Source organism: Mustela nigripes, chromosome 7 (genome assembly GCF_022355385.1).
Source record: "Mustela nigripes isolate SB6536 chromosome 7, MUSNIG.SB6536, whole genome shotgun sequence".
NCBI lineage: Eukaryota > Metazoa > Chordata > Mammalia > Carnivora > Mustelidae > Mustela > Mustela nigripes.
Genome location: NC_081563.1, coordinates 99,905,116 through 99,922,476, shown reverse-complemented (window position 1 = coordinate 99,922,476; position 17,361 = coordinate 99,905,116). Strand labels below are relative to the sequence as shown.

Sequence of the window (17,361 nt, the reverse complement as noted above, 5' to 3'; positions counted from 1 at the left end):
ACTACGAATTACAAAAGATGCTCCTATCCCCTCTATCACTCAGGAAATCATAGGGGTTTTAGAAGCTCGGTGCCAGGAACTAGAGACAAAGACCAAATATGTATTTGTCATTGTATCACGGTATCACATTAAGTCATATTAAGTGTTCAATAAATGGAAAATAAATGTTGGTCAAACCAACTGTTACACATTTTGATGCCAGGTGTCAACTGGGATGGTTCTCCCCTTTGTACACTTGAGAGGGCTCAATCAGATCAGGAAGAGTGGTGCTTCATACCCATGGTTCCTTGAACGAAATGTGTAGCAGTGTGGAGATGGGAGGAAAGCAGGCTGGGACGCTACCAGTGTTGTCCCAAAGTGCACAGGACAGGGAAAATAGGTGCTGGCTAGGAGAGGAACTGAGCAGTAGGAGAACAAGGAGGTAAGTATGGAGGGGAAGGGAGGAGAAAGAGACAAGGGAGTGTGCCCGGGATGAACAGCTTCAATTGCTAGAAGGAGATTTGCTGTAAGCACTCTTGGGATTTCTTGGAAGGAAACCCATTGTTCTGGACTTAGAAACTAAAAATCAGTTTCCACCTAGAGAGGAAGGATTCGAGGGACCAGGCTGGAAGGATTCGAGGGACCAGGCTGGGATTCATGAAGAGGTTCAATCTGTGAAGACAAAAGTTGACTGCAAAAGGGAAAGGACAAAAATACATTAAAACTGACTCAACCCCTGGTGGGTCCTTCATCCCCGCAGCTGACTGAAGGTGGGATAAACCTATATAACATATCTGGCACCTACTCAGCTCAGTGTCCCCATATACTCACCGCACCTTCAGCATACATCCTCTCTTGGGGCAGGCTGGCTTTAGGCACTTTCTTGCTGACTGTTGCCCAGAGGCCTCAGGTCCTTACTGTGTCAGCCTCTCCATAAGCTGATCTGTATCCTCATGACATGGCAGCTGGCTTCCTCCAGAGCAAGTGACCCAGGAGAGTAAGAGCACATTCACAGTGGAAGTGACAGTCCTTTTATAACCTAATCCCAAAAGTGACAGACCACTGCTCTGCCATATTCTGTTAATTAGGCAAGTCCCTAAACCCATCACACAGTCAAGGAGAGCTTTCCATTAAGCTCCACCTCTGGAAGAGAGGAAGATCTAACAATTTGTGGGCATGTTTTTAAAACCACCATAATCCCCAATGGTCTTCTTGTTTCCTCTTCTAAGACCTTCTACACCCTCACTGTGTCTCTACCCTTGGATTCTTTGGGACCCCCTCAAATATTAAATCCTTTTATTGACTTAAGATCACGTATAAGTCAAAAGTCCATTCCAATACCATCTGCAGTCTTAGAATCAGTGAGAACTAATCAGAGACGTGGGCTTTGCTACCTCACCAAAAGTGATGTCTTTGGTGGACAGGAAGTAGTAGAGGGTTATCTTCATAATAGGTCAAGCCAATTCCTACACCCTGTAGGTAATCACCCCTCCACAAAGCATTCAAATGCATGGTTTTGTAGGCTGAGTCATCTCCCACTATTTATTTCATTAGGTTGCTCTAAAACAGGAGTCAGCACACTTCTGTGAAGGACCAGATGGGAAATATTTTTGGCTCCACAGGCCACATATGGTCTGTGTCGCATATTTTTCTTTGTTTTTATTACAACCCTTTAAAAATGTAAAACCCATTCTTAGCATGTGGGCTGTATGAAAAAACAGGCCTATGGGCCAGAGTTTGATGACCCCTGCTCTAAAATCCATCTCCTAGAAAGATACTCATTGTGTCCTCAGGAAATATTTAGATGTGCTTCTCCACACCACCCAGTCATGAGAGCAGAGCTCCTTTCCATATCTCTAATTTATCTTACTTGAGGTAAAACGCTGAGAGTCCTCTTTTCAGGTTGGATACATTTTACATAGGATTTCTCTCGTTCCTTCAGGGAGACAGAAACAGGTTCAAAAATTGAGTCACTAAAATGACTAATGTGGTCCTGTCAGAGGAGAATTATGGACCTCTAGGGCTATGGTCTCTTAGAGAACTCATTTTGTGTTTCTATCCATCACATGAATAACAATAACCTTCTCCAACAAGCAGAGTGAAAAATGTATGGACTGCCAGTAAGTATTCCTCACTGCTAACTAAATATTGGCACCACAAAGGCTTTATCCAGCAATGGTGATGTGTAGGGAATTTGTGTCAGATCTGGCTTTTAATGGGGAAAAATAATCCAGTCTCAGACTTTGACTTTTTGTGTCTCTACTGCTTTCTCTCGTATCAGCATGCTTCATGAATGACATTGGACACACCAAAAAAAAAAAAAAAAAAAAAGTCTGTATTTTAATTTTACCAAAGCATTAGATAAAATGTATTACTTAGCCCATGAGTCAACAAAAGTTAATGTGCTAACATATATATATGATTAATGAATTCATACTAGAAGAAGCAGAAAAGAAGGGGGAAAAAGCCAAAGGGAGAAATTAAAAGCTGTTCATCATATTTAATGTTTCAGATAGCCCCAGATAAGTAGTACAGCTTTCTTATTTTACTACTCTGCCCAAACTTGTGGCACTAAACACTGCTAACCTAAGGCGCTACGTGAAAACCATACATGAGAACGTGATCAACACTTGCAAGAGTGGGGAGTTTGGGAATGAAGTTCTTTCAAGTAGCAAGGAATCAGCTAGAGGTCTCTGCTTCCTGACCAAATACCTTCAGTTTTGGGTCCTTATTTCACCCTCTTACAGCTTACCTTGTAGACCTCATTATTAGTTGTAATTAAAACAGACCAAAAAGCATAATTAGCCTTCATAGGACAGCTTTGGGGGGGCATCTTTTCATTGCGCATACAATGTTTCTCCCTGTAACTATTTGTTGTTGTAACTTCTTCCAATCACACATTTAGTAACCAGTATTAGAGGAAATTATTCACTTGCCATTCATTTGAATGGTTCAAGAAGTATGTGCATATATTTGAGTATTTGTCCAGACCATTGTCAGGTGATCGAAAGAACTTTTGATGTACTTTGACATGTTCAGATTAACACTAGGAATCACAAGGCAGCATTCATTACAATACTACTATGTTGGTTTTTTTTTTTTTATGACAACATTCACAGAACTTTGTATGCTGACAGATGATAACTAGACATAGTGTGGTGAGCATTTTGTAATGTGAATAAATGTCAAACCACTATGTCTTCAACTTGAAACTAATATAATGATGTACGTCAACTGGACTTACGTGAATAAATAAATACCTCAAGGCCGATTTTGACACTTCCAGAAGTTACAGGTCTTCTGAGGTAAAAGGGGGAGAAATTGGTTCCACCAAGTCCAGGACCATCTGACATTTATCATGAGAGCTGCGACAGGTGGAATAATTTATTCTCATAAGCAAACTTCCAAGAAGATAGAAAGTCCTAAATACCTTTTTCAACCATTGCTGTGAGAATGTTCTCCTGTCATCTTCCTCATGGGTAGCATTCCATCATCCCTCCGCCATCGAACTCTTCCTGTCTGTTGCTCCTTGCTACATCCACTCCTTCTTCATGGAAGAACTTTGGTTTAAGTGGGAAGGGGCTCTATGTAGTAAATGACTGTCCCTAATTGTAATTGTAATAACTTTGTATGCTGACAGATGATAATTACACTTACCATGGTGAGCATTTCATGATGTATGTGATTGTCAAATCACTATGATGTACATGTGAAACTAGAATCATTGTCTGTCAACGATATTACAGTGAAAAAAAAGACCATATTTAGAACCCATGAGAGGGAAAAGCCCTATGTCCACTAGGTGAAATGATTCTCATTTTGAAGGGATGAAATCACTTGCAGAGATTTCTCTTTTCATTGGTCACATAAATCTATATATTCACCAAACATATTTCCATGGAGAGGAGACAACTGGAATGCTTTTAGAGTTATTCAAAACAGTACATCAGATAAGGCAGACTTCTGCAAATTGACCAATTTGGCAGAAAGAACAAAGCACATTCCAGAATACTCTCCAGTTAGGGATTCATGTGTTGCTTTATGTCTATAGCATTGAACATACTGGCAATACTTAATTGTCTGTGCCTCCTCTGCCATCAGGAGAAGAGAAACAGATGTTCCCATTTGTCTTTTGATGTGGCTTCTGATACTGACATTTACTTGTCTAAAATAACATCAGCCACCCTGGACAATTTTTCCCTAGTTCTTGAGTCTGTAGACTAATTGCTTTAGGTAGCTATTAAGTATGATTATCATCTCAAGGAGATGATCTAATGCCAGCAAGTATCACCCCAGTGCAAGGGAAAAACAGGTAATATTGGGAAGAGAACATAACAACCACACACGCGCGCGCGCGTACACACACACACACACACACACACACAGAACTGTATTTGTTCAAAGTAAAGTGAGACCCCAGTAACTCTTTTTGAAATATGCCTAATACAAATTGGGGGTACTTAAAATCAATACCAGGAAGTCTTATCACTCATCATAGTAATTCTGTAACTGGCATTATAGTTCGGAAACTAGATAATTAGTGTATAATCAGTAGACTTGGGAGAGGTGATGGTTTAATTATTAAATACAAGTAATTTATACTAAATTGAAAATGACAGCCTTCTTAAATCATGGCTTGATGGGAAAGAAATAATGACAGTACTGGACACATGTAAGAGAGGGAGGAAGTATGATAGGTCTGGAAGTTATAGAATGGAGGCAGAATTGGGATAAAGGGGACTAGAGTCTTTTTGCCTGACTGGCAGGAGGGCTTACAGTAAGATAGTGTCCTACTTGTGACATAAAGGGACCAGGTATTGGAAGTGACTATTGCAGACCAGACAAATACAACCCAGACAAAATCACAAAAGAAAACAAACAGAAAGCTAACCAGGGATTTCAGCAAGTAGCAAAAACATATATGTGTGTATGTGTGTGTGTGTGTGTATTATTTTTTTTAATGACCATTACAGGTTTTCCGCTCTGTCTGTAGAAGTTTCCTGTGAAACCTTTTGTAAGCCAAAGTGGCTCAAAGCAAAAAAGCAATTACCATTTCATAAAAGTGAAAATCCTCTGCAGATTTCTTTTGGTTATTGAAAATAGGTGTTAATGTAGGTCTTTTGTAAAAGCAAAGTGCTTTACTTCTTTAAAAAAAATCTTATACAAACTTTCTAGATACCATGTTAGGAGGTCTATTTTCTACTGGTCTATTTTTCCTTCCCATCTATTTGATTTCCCTTCCTTTCTACTGAAACATCTCAACTGCGTAAGGTACATCCTGGGCCCCCCAAATCAACATGGCTTCCTTCTTTCCCAGGCCCAGTCACTGCTCCCCAGCTCCCATTTTCCCAGACCATATGCCTAAATGAGAATCCAGGTAGCATGATAGCATGGTGATCCATGGATTTCTCATTGAAAGCTGGTGACTAATGCTCAAATCCTGTTTCTACTTCCTGCTAGCTATGGGACCTTTGGAAGAGCTATTTAAACTATCCAAAATCATTTCTTCACCTATAAAATAGGCTATTTATTGTACCTGTACTGCGAGGTTGTTATGAGTGTAAAATGGAATAAATCAGAACTTCTGTAATAGAGGCTGGCACTGCTCCTCATCATTCACACCTCCATCCAACCACTCCACAAAGCCGGTTGATTCTACCCCTTGACTGTCTCCTCAATCCATCCTATTCTCTGTTTTCACCTTCCATCCCTTAATCTCAGACTTTCATCATCTCTTATCTGGAGTATTTTCTCAGTTCCATGTGGGTCACTTAACCCCCCCCTTCTTCCCCCACCCCAATCAATCCAGAACCCACAAAGCAGCTAGGTGAGAGAGAAACCGTGGATCCCTAACCCCCTTCATGGAAGCATCTCCCTCCTCTTGGTAAGGGGTAAAGAGTTCTTTATACCATAACCACTTGTTCTTCTTCTGGCTTCTCTCCTTGCTCCACTCCCTTTGTTTCCAGTGGTCCTGCAGAACAAAATCATGTGACTCTCCAAATATACATGCTCACCTTCTCCTCTAGATCTTGTTCCCTAACCTTTGGAACATTCCCCAATGCCTGGGTATCTTCCCTTTAGGCCCATCTCATGGTACTCACTCTACACCAGCCCCATTGGCTACCCCTGAGTCTTCAAGGATGCCAGGTTCTCTCCTGCAACAGGTCCTACGGACATGCTTTTCACTCTAACTGGAAAATTCATCTACCTCTGCCTTTTTGATTCATTAATTTCTACCAATTAATTTCACATAATAAATGCCTTGAACTTATCAGCTCAAATACTCTTTGCACAGAGAAGTCCCCTCTGATGACCTTCTTGGATAGAAGTCCTCTTGGCAAACTCTACTTTCAGACAGGAAAGGAAGAAAACGGGTTCATGAATAGGCAGGTTATCCTGTGGGTAGTTGGGATGGGACCTGTAGGGGAATTCTGTGGGTTGTGCCCCAGAGTTCTCCAACTCCAGGGGAATGAGGGCAAGTATTAATTATTTTCTCCTCATCCCCAACCTTACCCTTACCTTATCCCCAACCACAGGTTGGGGGGCTGCTTCCAAACTGGTTGCATAGGACAAGGATCCTGTTGAGACTAGAAAAACCCCTAAGGCAGGGCAACATAGGTGTTCACGAGGAGAGGCCATTGGTGAATAAAGAGGGAACAGGGGAGTGGATTTGATAGTTTCAGCCTCAATATCCATCTGCCCACTGGACTCTGAGCTCTGCAGCCCCCTTCCTCACTAGTCAACTCCACTTATAGGAATACAACACGAATCACAGATGCATGTGTAACTTTAAATTTTTGAGGAGCAATGTTTAAAAAAAAAAACACTAAGAGAAACAGTCACCATTAACTTTAACTCTATATTTTATTTAAACCATATAGCCAAAGTGTTGCATTTCAATGTGTAATCAATGTTACAAAATGTGTAAAAATTGTTAATGAGCTATTGTACCTTGTTTTGTGCTGTCCTTAAAAGAGGATGTGTATTTGACATTCATAGCACATCTCAATTTGGACATGCTGCGTTTCTATGAGTGTGATTTCTGCACTTATGAATTATTTTCATGTATTTCAACATGAAATTTATTTTAATAAATTTAATTTATTAATTTAATTTAATAAATTTCAACATGAAATTTATTCTGGTACAATAATGTCAAATAACTATTAAGTGAACATTGGGCTAAACAAAACCTTTACTGGAATTCTGCAGTTTTTTAAAAAAGATAAAACACATGTGTTACATTGCTGTTTTTATAGTTGTTAGTAAGCTTGGGAGAAGCGGTCAAGTTTTATCATCTATAGGATTTGTAATTTGAATGAGGACACCTTTTTATAAAGCATTCGTATTGAATCATGGAAAACCCACACATTGCCTTCTTCCTAAATTTCAAAATCCCAAGCAGCATGGTAAAATTTCTGCTTTTACCACTTAAAATAGCATGTTTCAACACTGAAGGCACAACTCTGTTAAAGGGGGGGGGGGGGGGGGGGTAGAAACACAAAGACGGACGATTTTACTTCCCATAACCACGTGGGGCTGCCTACAATCAAGCCTGTGTATATTGTGCTCTCCCTGAGAGACACACCTGCTCTGAACACATGCACATTCTCCCCACAGCAAAGCAAGTGGAGAACTGAAGCACTTGCTTAGATATTCCTCACTTAATTCAGCTTAAATGACCAATATTTACTCAGATCTACACATGCAAGATAGATTCTCTTATTTTTCTCTAAATAATTGCCTCCAGCCTCATTTTCACCTTGAGCAAGTGATACAGAAAGATATAGCTGTTGAAATCACTCTGTCCAGCTTTCTTCCATCAACTCCCAAAGGGAAAGGCTTTTGTGTTCCTCATAGCCTAGTATATTTCCTCTCCACCATCTTGAACTTCATACGTACTCACCAAATGTTAATTGATGGCAAAGATACCGAGCAGCTTTTCCATTTATTTATGGAATGATTCTTCTATTCAAAGAACATCTTTATATCCTTTCTCTTCTTCAATAAAGTGAAACAGTGTTTCATCTTGCCAGTTCTGTTTTAACATCTGCAGAGAGCACAATGTGTGCCTGTTTTAAACAAATGTGTAGGCACACCAGTTTTCTTGATATAGAAGCATAAGTGACAATAGAGAGAAATAGTTTTTAGAAGGAAATTTAACCTTAGGGCTTAATGTTAATAGAAATGGCAATTGTTGTTTTGTTGGAGAGAAAGAGCACTGTAATGCTATTATGCTGTTTATTTTTTTCATAATTTTCCCAGTTATGTTGCAGACACAAGCTTATGTGTGTACTTGAAAACCAGTGTAATTTACAGTCAATTCACCAGTGTAGGTCACCTGGTAGAATAACCATAAGCATCAGCATAAGTTGATTTGTAGCCTCAGTTGCACCATAAAGTCATGGGAAGACTTTAATAAAGCAGCTTAGTTCCCACTTGTTTGTTTCCTAATCTGTATTAAAAAAAAAAAGACCACATTAATGTATTTCTTATTATTGTCATTCCTTAATGGTTATTGATTATATGCAGGATGCTTTGTATCTCTGCGAGGCATTGCAACTTTCCCCGGGGAAGACTGTGCTAATGAATAGTGTTTGTAAAGTACTTGGAAATCCTTGGATTAAAAGCTAACCATATCAGGGTAAAAGTATTTGTATTAACATGCCATATGGGAGAACCATATGTTATCTATTAAGAGGGTGTGTGTGATATTGAAAATAGCTCTCTAGTGCATTGCTTTGTGCTATTTTTATAACAAGTTATGTCATGGCAAGTTTTGGTATGCTAGGATCATACCTTCATTGTGGAAATGCTACAAAATTCAATCATTCAGCAGGTATTCGTTGAGTTTCTTATTGAATGCTTGGCCTTCTACTTACCATCATACAAAATATATGGAGAGGACAGTTGCATGCTACAGTCTTATATATTCCTTTCATTGAATTTATGTTACACTTGGTTCTCCCTTAACAGACATATCTGCTTTAAAAGTAACAGGTTCAATTATTTCCTCTTACTCCTACATGGACAAGTATGCTGTTTGAGTACATTCTTAGGAAAAAAAAAAAAAAAAGGACTGTGGCATCTGGGTTGCTCAGTTGGTTAAGCAACTGACTCTTGATTTCAGCTCTGGTCACAATCTCATGTGTTGTAGGGGGATGGAACCCCACATCAGGTTCTACACTCAGTGGGGAGCCTACTTCTCTCCTCCCTCTCTCTCTGCCCCTCTGCACATGATCTCTCTCTCTTTCTTTCTTTAAAATAAATAAATAAATCTTAGGAAAGAAGGAAGGAAGTGGGGGGAGAGAGGAAAGAAGAAAGAAGAATAAGTTGATTGTCTTCTCTGTCCTATAACTGAAGACCAACGGTGGCTCTTGCACAGTCTCTGTGAATGACATATGGTTACAATAGTATTTGTTTCAAGTAGAATTGGTACTGGCAGGCAGGAAAGCAAGCATTTCCCCAAATGGGCTATGTTTGCCCCTCCCTCTTCCCAGGAGGTGCTTGGTTATTAGTCTGGATAACTGAATTGTAACAAGGGTTCCTTCCCTAAGTGACTCTTCTAGGTAGCAATAGAGGTATTGTTAACAAGAACCTGGGTTCTGTATCTGGGGCACCTTCCTGGAAAAATGCCACCCTACATGATATATGAACCTCAAGTTTCAAGGGACCTAATGATCTTGCAAGAGGAGTTAATTTCCCCCTGTTTTTCCTGGTTAGTTTGTAACTAGCTCTGGAAGCCCAGGTCAGGAAGGAGCATATTTCACTGATCCACAAATATTTAGGTGTTTATTCAGGTGTTCCTTCTAGATGTTTAGAAGGCCTCAGGCAATGAAGGAAACAAACATCCTTACCTTGGTGGAGCTTACATTCAAGTGGGGGAGATATACAGAAAATGAATAGAATACTTACCTACACTGTATCTTGGAAAATGATGGATCCACATAAGGTAGATGAAGGGTATAGGGGTGGGGAGATATTGTAATTTTAAGTAGAGTGTTCAGCATAGACCTCATGGAGAAGGAGACATTTTGAGCCAAGACTTGGAGGACTTGGAAGCACCTCAGGCAGAGGGGAAAGGCAGTAGAAAGACCAGAGGGGAAGAGACCAGCCAGTATGGCTGGAGCAGAGTGCATGGGAAGCTTCTAGAAAAATGTCAGGGCAGGAAAACCATAGTGGAATCCACCACACAGAGCCTTGCTTCCTTTGAGCAACATCTGAGCAGGGGAACGGTATGATCTTACTTATATTGGAAAACAACCTGGCCTCTAGCTTGAGAGCAGATCTGGAGGACAAGAACTGAAGCCACTGTCACCACCCAGGGAAGAGAGGGGAAAGGAGGCTGAACCTGGACGGCGGTGAGAGCAGATGAACTCTAGTTACTTGTGCTCCCTCCCTGTCACCATACTGGATTTTTAGGAACCCTTGTTTGTGATCAAAGATACTTGACATTTCAAAACAAATTCACAATTTAATGAGCTTCAAGCAGAGGCTCAGATAGATAACATACCTTTTCTACACCCAAAACTGAAATCCAGTTCAAGCAAAATAATAAATAATAATTACTGCTTAGGGGAAAATGAAGTTTCTTTTTTAATCCTTTGACAAGCATTTATGGAGCCCCCAATGAACTTAGGCACTGTGTTGGGTACTGAGGACACCACAGCAAGGGTAAGGGCCTCCCTCTCAAAAAAGACTTACAACGCCACCACCAAGAGTCTGAAGAGGTGACAGGAATCTGCAAGGGAAAGAGAACTCAGGCTTTGGCATGATCTGGACCTGAGTTTAAGACTCAGCTCTGCCACTGTTCATAGGACTTCAGGAAAGTTACTCGGCCTCCCACAATCATGATTTCTTCATCTGTAAAAATGTAGATAAAAGTCTAATTTAGTAAGACTCGTGGGAGATTCATAGTAATAGGTGTGAGGTGCCTGAAAGTCTGAAGTGCCTGGTACCAAGGAGACACTCAGAGCAGCAGCTACCAATCATGTTAGATGGTGAGGACTCAACTGGACATCTCTTTTTATCTGCACTGAAAGATGCATGTGAAGCTTTTCATTAGAACAACGAGGCAGCCAACTTGGGAACTTAATTTTCCTTACACCCATCTGTTGACATTGACTAATGGGCTGGTGACACCTCCAGAACAAAGCTTTAGTGTTTGAAACTAAGCATCCGTCCCCTTCCTTCCTTCCTCTCTTTCTTTCTTTCCTTCTTCCTTTATTTCCTTCCTTTGCCCTTCCTTTCTTCCTTTCTTTCATTCTTTCTTCCAGTCCTTCTTCCTTTCTTCCTTCCTTTCCTTCTCTCACCCTTCCTCCCTCCCTTCTTTCCTTCCTATCTTTCTTCCCTTTCTTTCTAAAGCCAGTAAGTAGGGCTGAGAAAGTAGGCACTCACACCAAAGGGGGTTTGGGGTGAGGTGGCAAACACCCAGCACAGAACTTAGGCAAGGTCAGGAAGGCATCTCGATTCTTAGGTTGAAGGAGACTGAACACATGTTACAACGAAATGCAGTGTGTGTAGAAAATTGGCAAAACTTGAATGTGGTCTGTGGCTTAGAGAGCAGGGGTGTCATCAGGCTAATCTCCTGATCTTAATGGTTGCACTATTGTCATGGAGGAGAATGTCCTTGTTTGTACAAAATATATACTAAAGTACTCAGGGCTCCGGGAGGGGATTATATCTGCAACTCACTCTCAGTAGGTTCAGAAAAGAAAGGAAAAGAAAACTCTTTGTACCATTCTTGTAACTTTCTATTGTTTAAAATTATTCCAAAATGAAAATAACTTTAGCATTAAAAAAATAGTTTATAGTATTGTGCTTACCTGGCTTAAATGTCAGGTAAGCTCAATTCTTTTTTTTTTTAATTAACATATAATGTATTATTTCAGGGGTACAGGTCTGTGATTCATCAGTCTTACACAAGTCACAGCACTTGTGTGACTTTCATAGCACACACCTTCCCCAGTGTCCATCCCCCAGCCACCCCATCCCTACCACACCCCTCCTCCCCAGCAACCCTCAGTTTGTTTCTTGAGATTAAGAGTCTCTTACTGTTTGTCTCCCTCTCTGGTTTCATCTTGTTTCATTTTTCCCTGCCTCCCCTATGCTCCTCTATCTTGTTTCTCTAATTTCTCATATTAGTAAGATCATATGATAATTGTCTTTCTCTGATGGACTTATTTTGCTCAGCATAACACCCTCTAGTTCCATCCATGTCATTGCAAATGGCCCAATTCCATTCCTTTTGATGGCTGCATGGTATTCCATTGTATATATATACCACCACTTCTTTATCCATTCATCTGTTGATGGGCATCTAGGTTCTTTCCATAGTTTGGCTATTGTGGACATTGCTGCTATAAACATTGGGGTCCATGTGGCCCTTTGGATCACTACATTTGTATCTTTAGGGTAAATAACCAGTAGTGCAATTGCTGAGTCATAGGATAGCTCTATTTTCAACTTTTTGAGGAATCTCCATACTAGAGTGACTACACCAGCTCAGGCAAGCTCAATTCTTAACATTCTTAGTGTTCTATGTGAATCTGCATGACAATATAGTTTAACTCCTTAGCTATTATTATATTAAGTATCAGTCTTTCCACATATTTGCTCTCCCATAATTTATCTTGCCCAGATAAATATTAGTTATGTTTCCAAGAAGAGAATAATAGGCTGTGGTGTCAGCTGATTCTCAAAACCCTGCTTCCACCACTTGCTAGATGAAGGATCTTAGGCAAATTACTTAATATCTCTGTATCTCAATTTTCTTATCTGTGAAATGTGGATAATAATAATACCAGGGGTGCCTGGGTGGCTCAGTTGGTTAAGCATCTGCCTTCAGCTCAGGTCATGATCCCAGGGTCTAGGATTGAGCCCTGCATTGGGCTGCCTGCTCAATGGGGAGTCTGTTTCTCCCTCTGCCCCTCCCCCTGCTCATGGTCTATCTCTCAAATAAATAAATAAAATCTTTAAAAAGTAATAATAATAATACCATGCTTACTGGGTTGCTTTGAGAATTAAATTTTATGGTCTATGCAAAGTACTTAGACACTGAGCAGAACATAGCCAGTATTCAATAAATATTAGCGATATTAACCAGTATTACGCTGCTACTCACTTTGCTCTATTACATAAGACATAAGTATAATTGATGGAAGTGCCTATTTTTGAGATCATTCCTCTCTTATATAAGCTAACATTATTTTTTATATGTGTATATTCTAGAGAATTTGGGAACATGTGAGATGGAAATGTTAGCCAGGTGACAAAATATAAAATTAAAGACTGAATTCTTTATAAACAAAAGAGGATTGACTTAAAAAAAAAAAAAAAGTTGAGCCTTCCTGATTTGAGAAAAATAAATATACCACTTGTATTAATCAGCTGTTGCCATGATAAAACTGTATAACAAATGACCCCCAAATAGAGTCCCTTACAACACAATTATTTATTCTCATGCTCACAGATTTGCAAGTTGACTACCATTCAGATGATGTAGGCTGGGCTCTGCTGGACAGTTCTGTTTCAAGCTGTGACTTGCCTGGGCTTGGCTCCCAGTCATATCTTGGGTGTGATCTGCTCCACATATCCCTCATCCTCTTTAAACCAGCAGCTTATAGGGTCATCTTCTTGTCGTGACAAATGTCAGGAACACGGGTGTCAAGTCCAACTATGCAACACAGTTAAGCCTTTTGCTCACATTGTGTCCACTAATATTTCACTTGCTAAATGAGGTAACTTGATCAAACCCAACATTAGTGGGTTGGGATGTATTCTCTGCCCACGGTGGGAGAATCAGGACCAATGATCTAATCTGCAAAACACTGTATTTCAATGGTATATGCTCTGTCTGTGCCTGGAAATGTCGGCACCTCTGTAAGAAAGATTATTAGTTCATGAACAGGCAACACACATCAGGTTGTTTCTCCAGTAGCAGGGATGGATTTGCTTGGATTTATTTCCCCTTTTTCTTCCCATGCACAGTTCACAAAAAGAACCACACATATCAGGATAGTAATCTGTGGCCATGACATTGAGAGTTTGCCCTTGTGCATCTCTCTCATACAGAAATAAACATGGATTACAGTCTTGTCATCATCCAACAAATAATGCATTCCTACTGCCTCTGTGAATTCAGTTCACAGCAGGAGTCTCTTATTTTATTTGTATAAAATTGCTGAAATATCCTTGCATATAGTACATGCTCAATAAATACGGGTTGAAAGAGTGAAGAATGAATAGTGAATAGTGAAGAAACAAAAATTATGCAACAACTAAAATGCTCACAGATTACCACGATTTTTGGCTTGAGAAAATAGCATGTGATGTGACTCCCACCCTGAATGCTATGGGAATTTATTACCTGAAATAAATATGTGATCTTAAATGCATACTAACTACAAGAATTTAGCTTTTTCATGACATTTTTTAAGCTAACAGAATTGCCTGTCACTTCCCTATATTTCTTCACATTTATTGTAAGCCTTTAAATCCCTTCTAAAAACCACAAGTTTATATTCGCCACTCTACTTAACTTTTTATTGTTTATGGGCTTCCTGTGAAGATAGCTAGACAGACAAAGTTGATGAAAAGGAAAGCTTGTCCTTATCAAATAAATACTTACCGGTAACTGTGTAAAGGGATTTTTCCCCTACCAGTGGAAGACCCCTGTTTCAGTAAGAACCCACTCATTTGAGGCATTTTAAATGGATGGAAAGTTATAAGCCAGCCAATGTGTCCTTCTGAAAGAGTGAAAGGAATGTTAAATCTAATTGCGGGAGAACGCTTGCTTAGAAAGCGAGACTTCTACGCTGGCTCCCCCTGCTGGCTCTAAGGGTGAACTGTCTAGAGACGGATGAAAGCAACGTACCTAAACCTTGTCCTCCGAGGCCATGTTACTCAAATGGCAAATGCAGCATTCTTCTAGAATGCACTTACTCGGTAATAAACATGTCATTTCTTGAGTTTTCTTTGTAGGGCAGAAATACTGCAACTGGATCCTGCAGTCAAGGCTCAAAGTGGGAACCAAGAGCATGTCCCTCGGGTGGCTGTGTTAGGGAGTGGGACTGCACGCAAATGCAGAGGGGTTAAAAACCCAGTCGGGGTACCTTAGGAAAGCAGACTGGTTTTTATTGTTATAAAGCCGGCCTCGGGGGTCTGACTGGAAATGTCCCTCTCATGCATTTCGAACTGCTAGAACCAACTGCTCACCTTCCTCTCACTGAAAATGTGTTTCTCTTTGCCCTCTTATCTTCTCTGGCGCAAGAAGGCTTTTTACTCTCAAGGAAACTCGGTAACCAGACTAATTTTAAAGGCAGCCTGTCACTGCGGACTGCAAACCTATTGTGAAATCTCTGTTAAAAAGACTGTCCACTGGGAGAGACAGAAAAGCTGGCAGATTTCTCCTGCTTGATTCTGACTCCATTTGGTGGGAGGAAGGGGGAAAATACTGACCCACGGATTTAACACATGCTGCAGCACCCACTTAGCCTTGTTAAGGGAGCAAGAGCAGCAAGGATGGCTGTTTCCCTCCTAGAGCAAAACCCAATGCCGTCATCTGCTTGGAGAACTAAAACAGAGCAAATGTCAGACCGTTAAGCAGCACTGTAAATATGCCATTTAGAACATTGGGTCTAGGTACCTATAGAGCTGCCTCGGGTTCTCCTGTTCAAAGTTAGCCTGTATCCCTCTAGACAGCACAGGTGTTGGGCAGAGGGAATTGTATACATAATTATGTTTTCATTGGTAGCATTTTTTCCATACTTCAGAATGCCACTCTCATTTATTCATTCATTCATTCACTCATTTATCTATGTCACTGTATTATAAACTTTTTTCTTTCATTCAAGTCAATTCCAAATGTTTTCCCATGTGCAACTCTCTTTGGTCAGTTCTTTTTCAGAGCAACTTGGTGAAATGTTTTCCCATTGCTTTTGAGGCTCTTGTTTGAGCATTCCTGTTTGAGTCCTCCTCTAGGGAGGATTCCCCTCCTCTGGATTAAGAGCTGGTAGTAGAAATGGATGCTGGGTCAAGGCAAGCAAGCAAAACAAAGTTAAGTGATCTGAGCCTGGTGATGGGTCAGGACTCTGAAAAGGGCTCAGCGGGGTGATTCTTCAGCTCTTGGTAGTGCTGGTGAGGTCATGGTTTGCCTGCATGCAGCAGGCAGCTGGGCTAAGTTGGAAGGTGCAGAAGGATTCTCCTACGTGTCTGGCCCCTCAATGCTTTGCCACATGGCACTACTCTCTTTCCATGTGCCTCTCTCTTAGGGGGCTAGTCTAAGCATCTCTGCAACATGGTGACTGGCTTCGCAGAGGGAGAAAGTCAAAGCTTCTAGTCCTCTGAGGCCTTGGTTTGGGGATCCCAGACATCATTTCCATATTTCACTGATCTAGTCACAGAATCAGTCCAGATTCAAGAAGAGGAGAGAAAAATTCCATTTCTTGAGAGACGAAGATCTATGGCCATCTTTAACCCATAGTAATATATGCTACTCACTTCTGCTTCTCTGCTTTCTGTACTCAACATGCTTTATGTTCTGTTCCGGTGTCTTTATATAAATTTTTCTTTTTAAAAAATTTTCCAAACAAGAAGGGATTTGGAAACTCTCCCAGCAATGAGGTAGAAAATCCTGCCTTTATTTGCCTTTGAAAAGTTTATTTTTTCTACCCATAAATCCACCGGTATATATTACACATTTTAAGCCAAAAGAAAATGTTAACCAGTTTCTAGCACACAGCCATCACCAAACCTGCCCAGTGATTTGTTTTTCAAGGAGTTATGTACTATGGTGTATCCTTGACCAATGTAGTCTTTTCAAGACAAAGTATCTCATAGCATAGATGTGTTAGACTGTCATGTGTACATTAGCTAAAAATAGATATTTTTGCAACATATATCAAACAGGAAAAGGAGTCATAGAAGCTTAATCAAGCAAATCTCCTTACACAGTGTATATCGCTTCTGTCAAGGGAGAAACACAGATTCGAATTAAGATCAGTACTGCATTTTGGGAAATGCTGTGCAAGGAGAGAACTGTTGTAGGAGTGCTGAGTGAATTTGGTTTACTATAGTAGAACATTTCATCAAGCAAATCAGGTAAGAAGGGACAAGTATAAATGCACCTATTTATGTAGGTAATTTTTCTGTTTCAGGCCTCTGATTCATCTCTCTGTCTTGCTTTGGGAGTCAGGCTACATTGGTTACAATTAATTTCAGTGCTGCCTATTAGCCATAAAGAGATATTTCATAAATTGACTTGATGTATTTTTTTTCTTCCCCCTCTGTGATTTTCTTGCAAGATGAGAACGGTCCAGAGGAAAAACAAAATACAGAAGAAACGGAAGAGCAGAGCCAAGAAGCAGGTGGGCTCAGATTTTT

The 17,361-nt window shown here is 40.3% G+C and overlaps 1 protein-coding gene across 1 annotated transcript in view; it reads left to right on the top strand.

Moving 5' to 3' along the window:
- The window catches only part of MACROD2 (mono-ADP ribosylhydrolase 2), a 1,932,176-nt gene that overhangs the window by 1,812,379 nt on the left and 102,436 nt on the right, over positions 1 to 17,361 (top strand). The window contains exon 12 of the mRNA XM_059406514.1: positions 17,283 to 17,345. Within this exon, the coding sequence (XP_059262497.1) occupies positions 17,283 to 17,345 (63 nt within the window). The remainder of the gene's footprint in view (positions 1 to 17,282; positions 17,346 to 17,361) is intronic.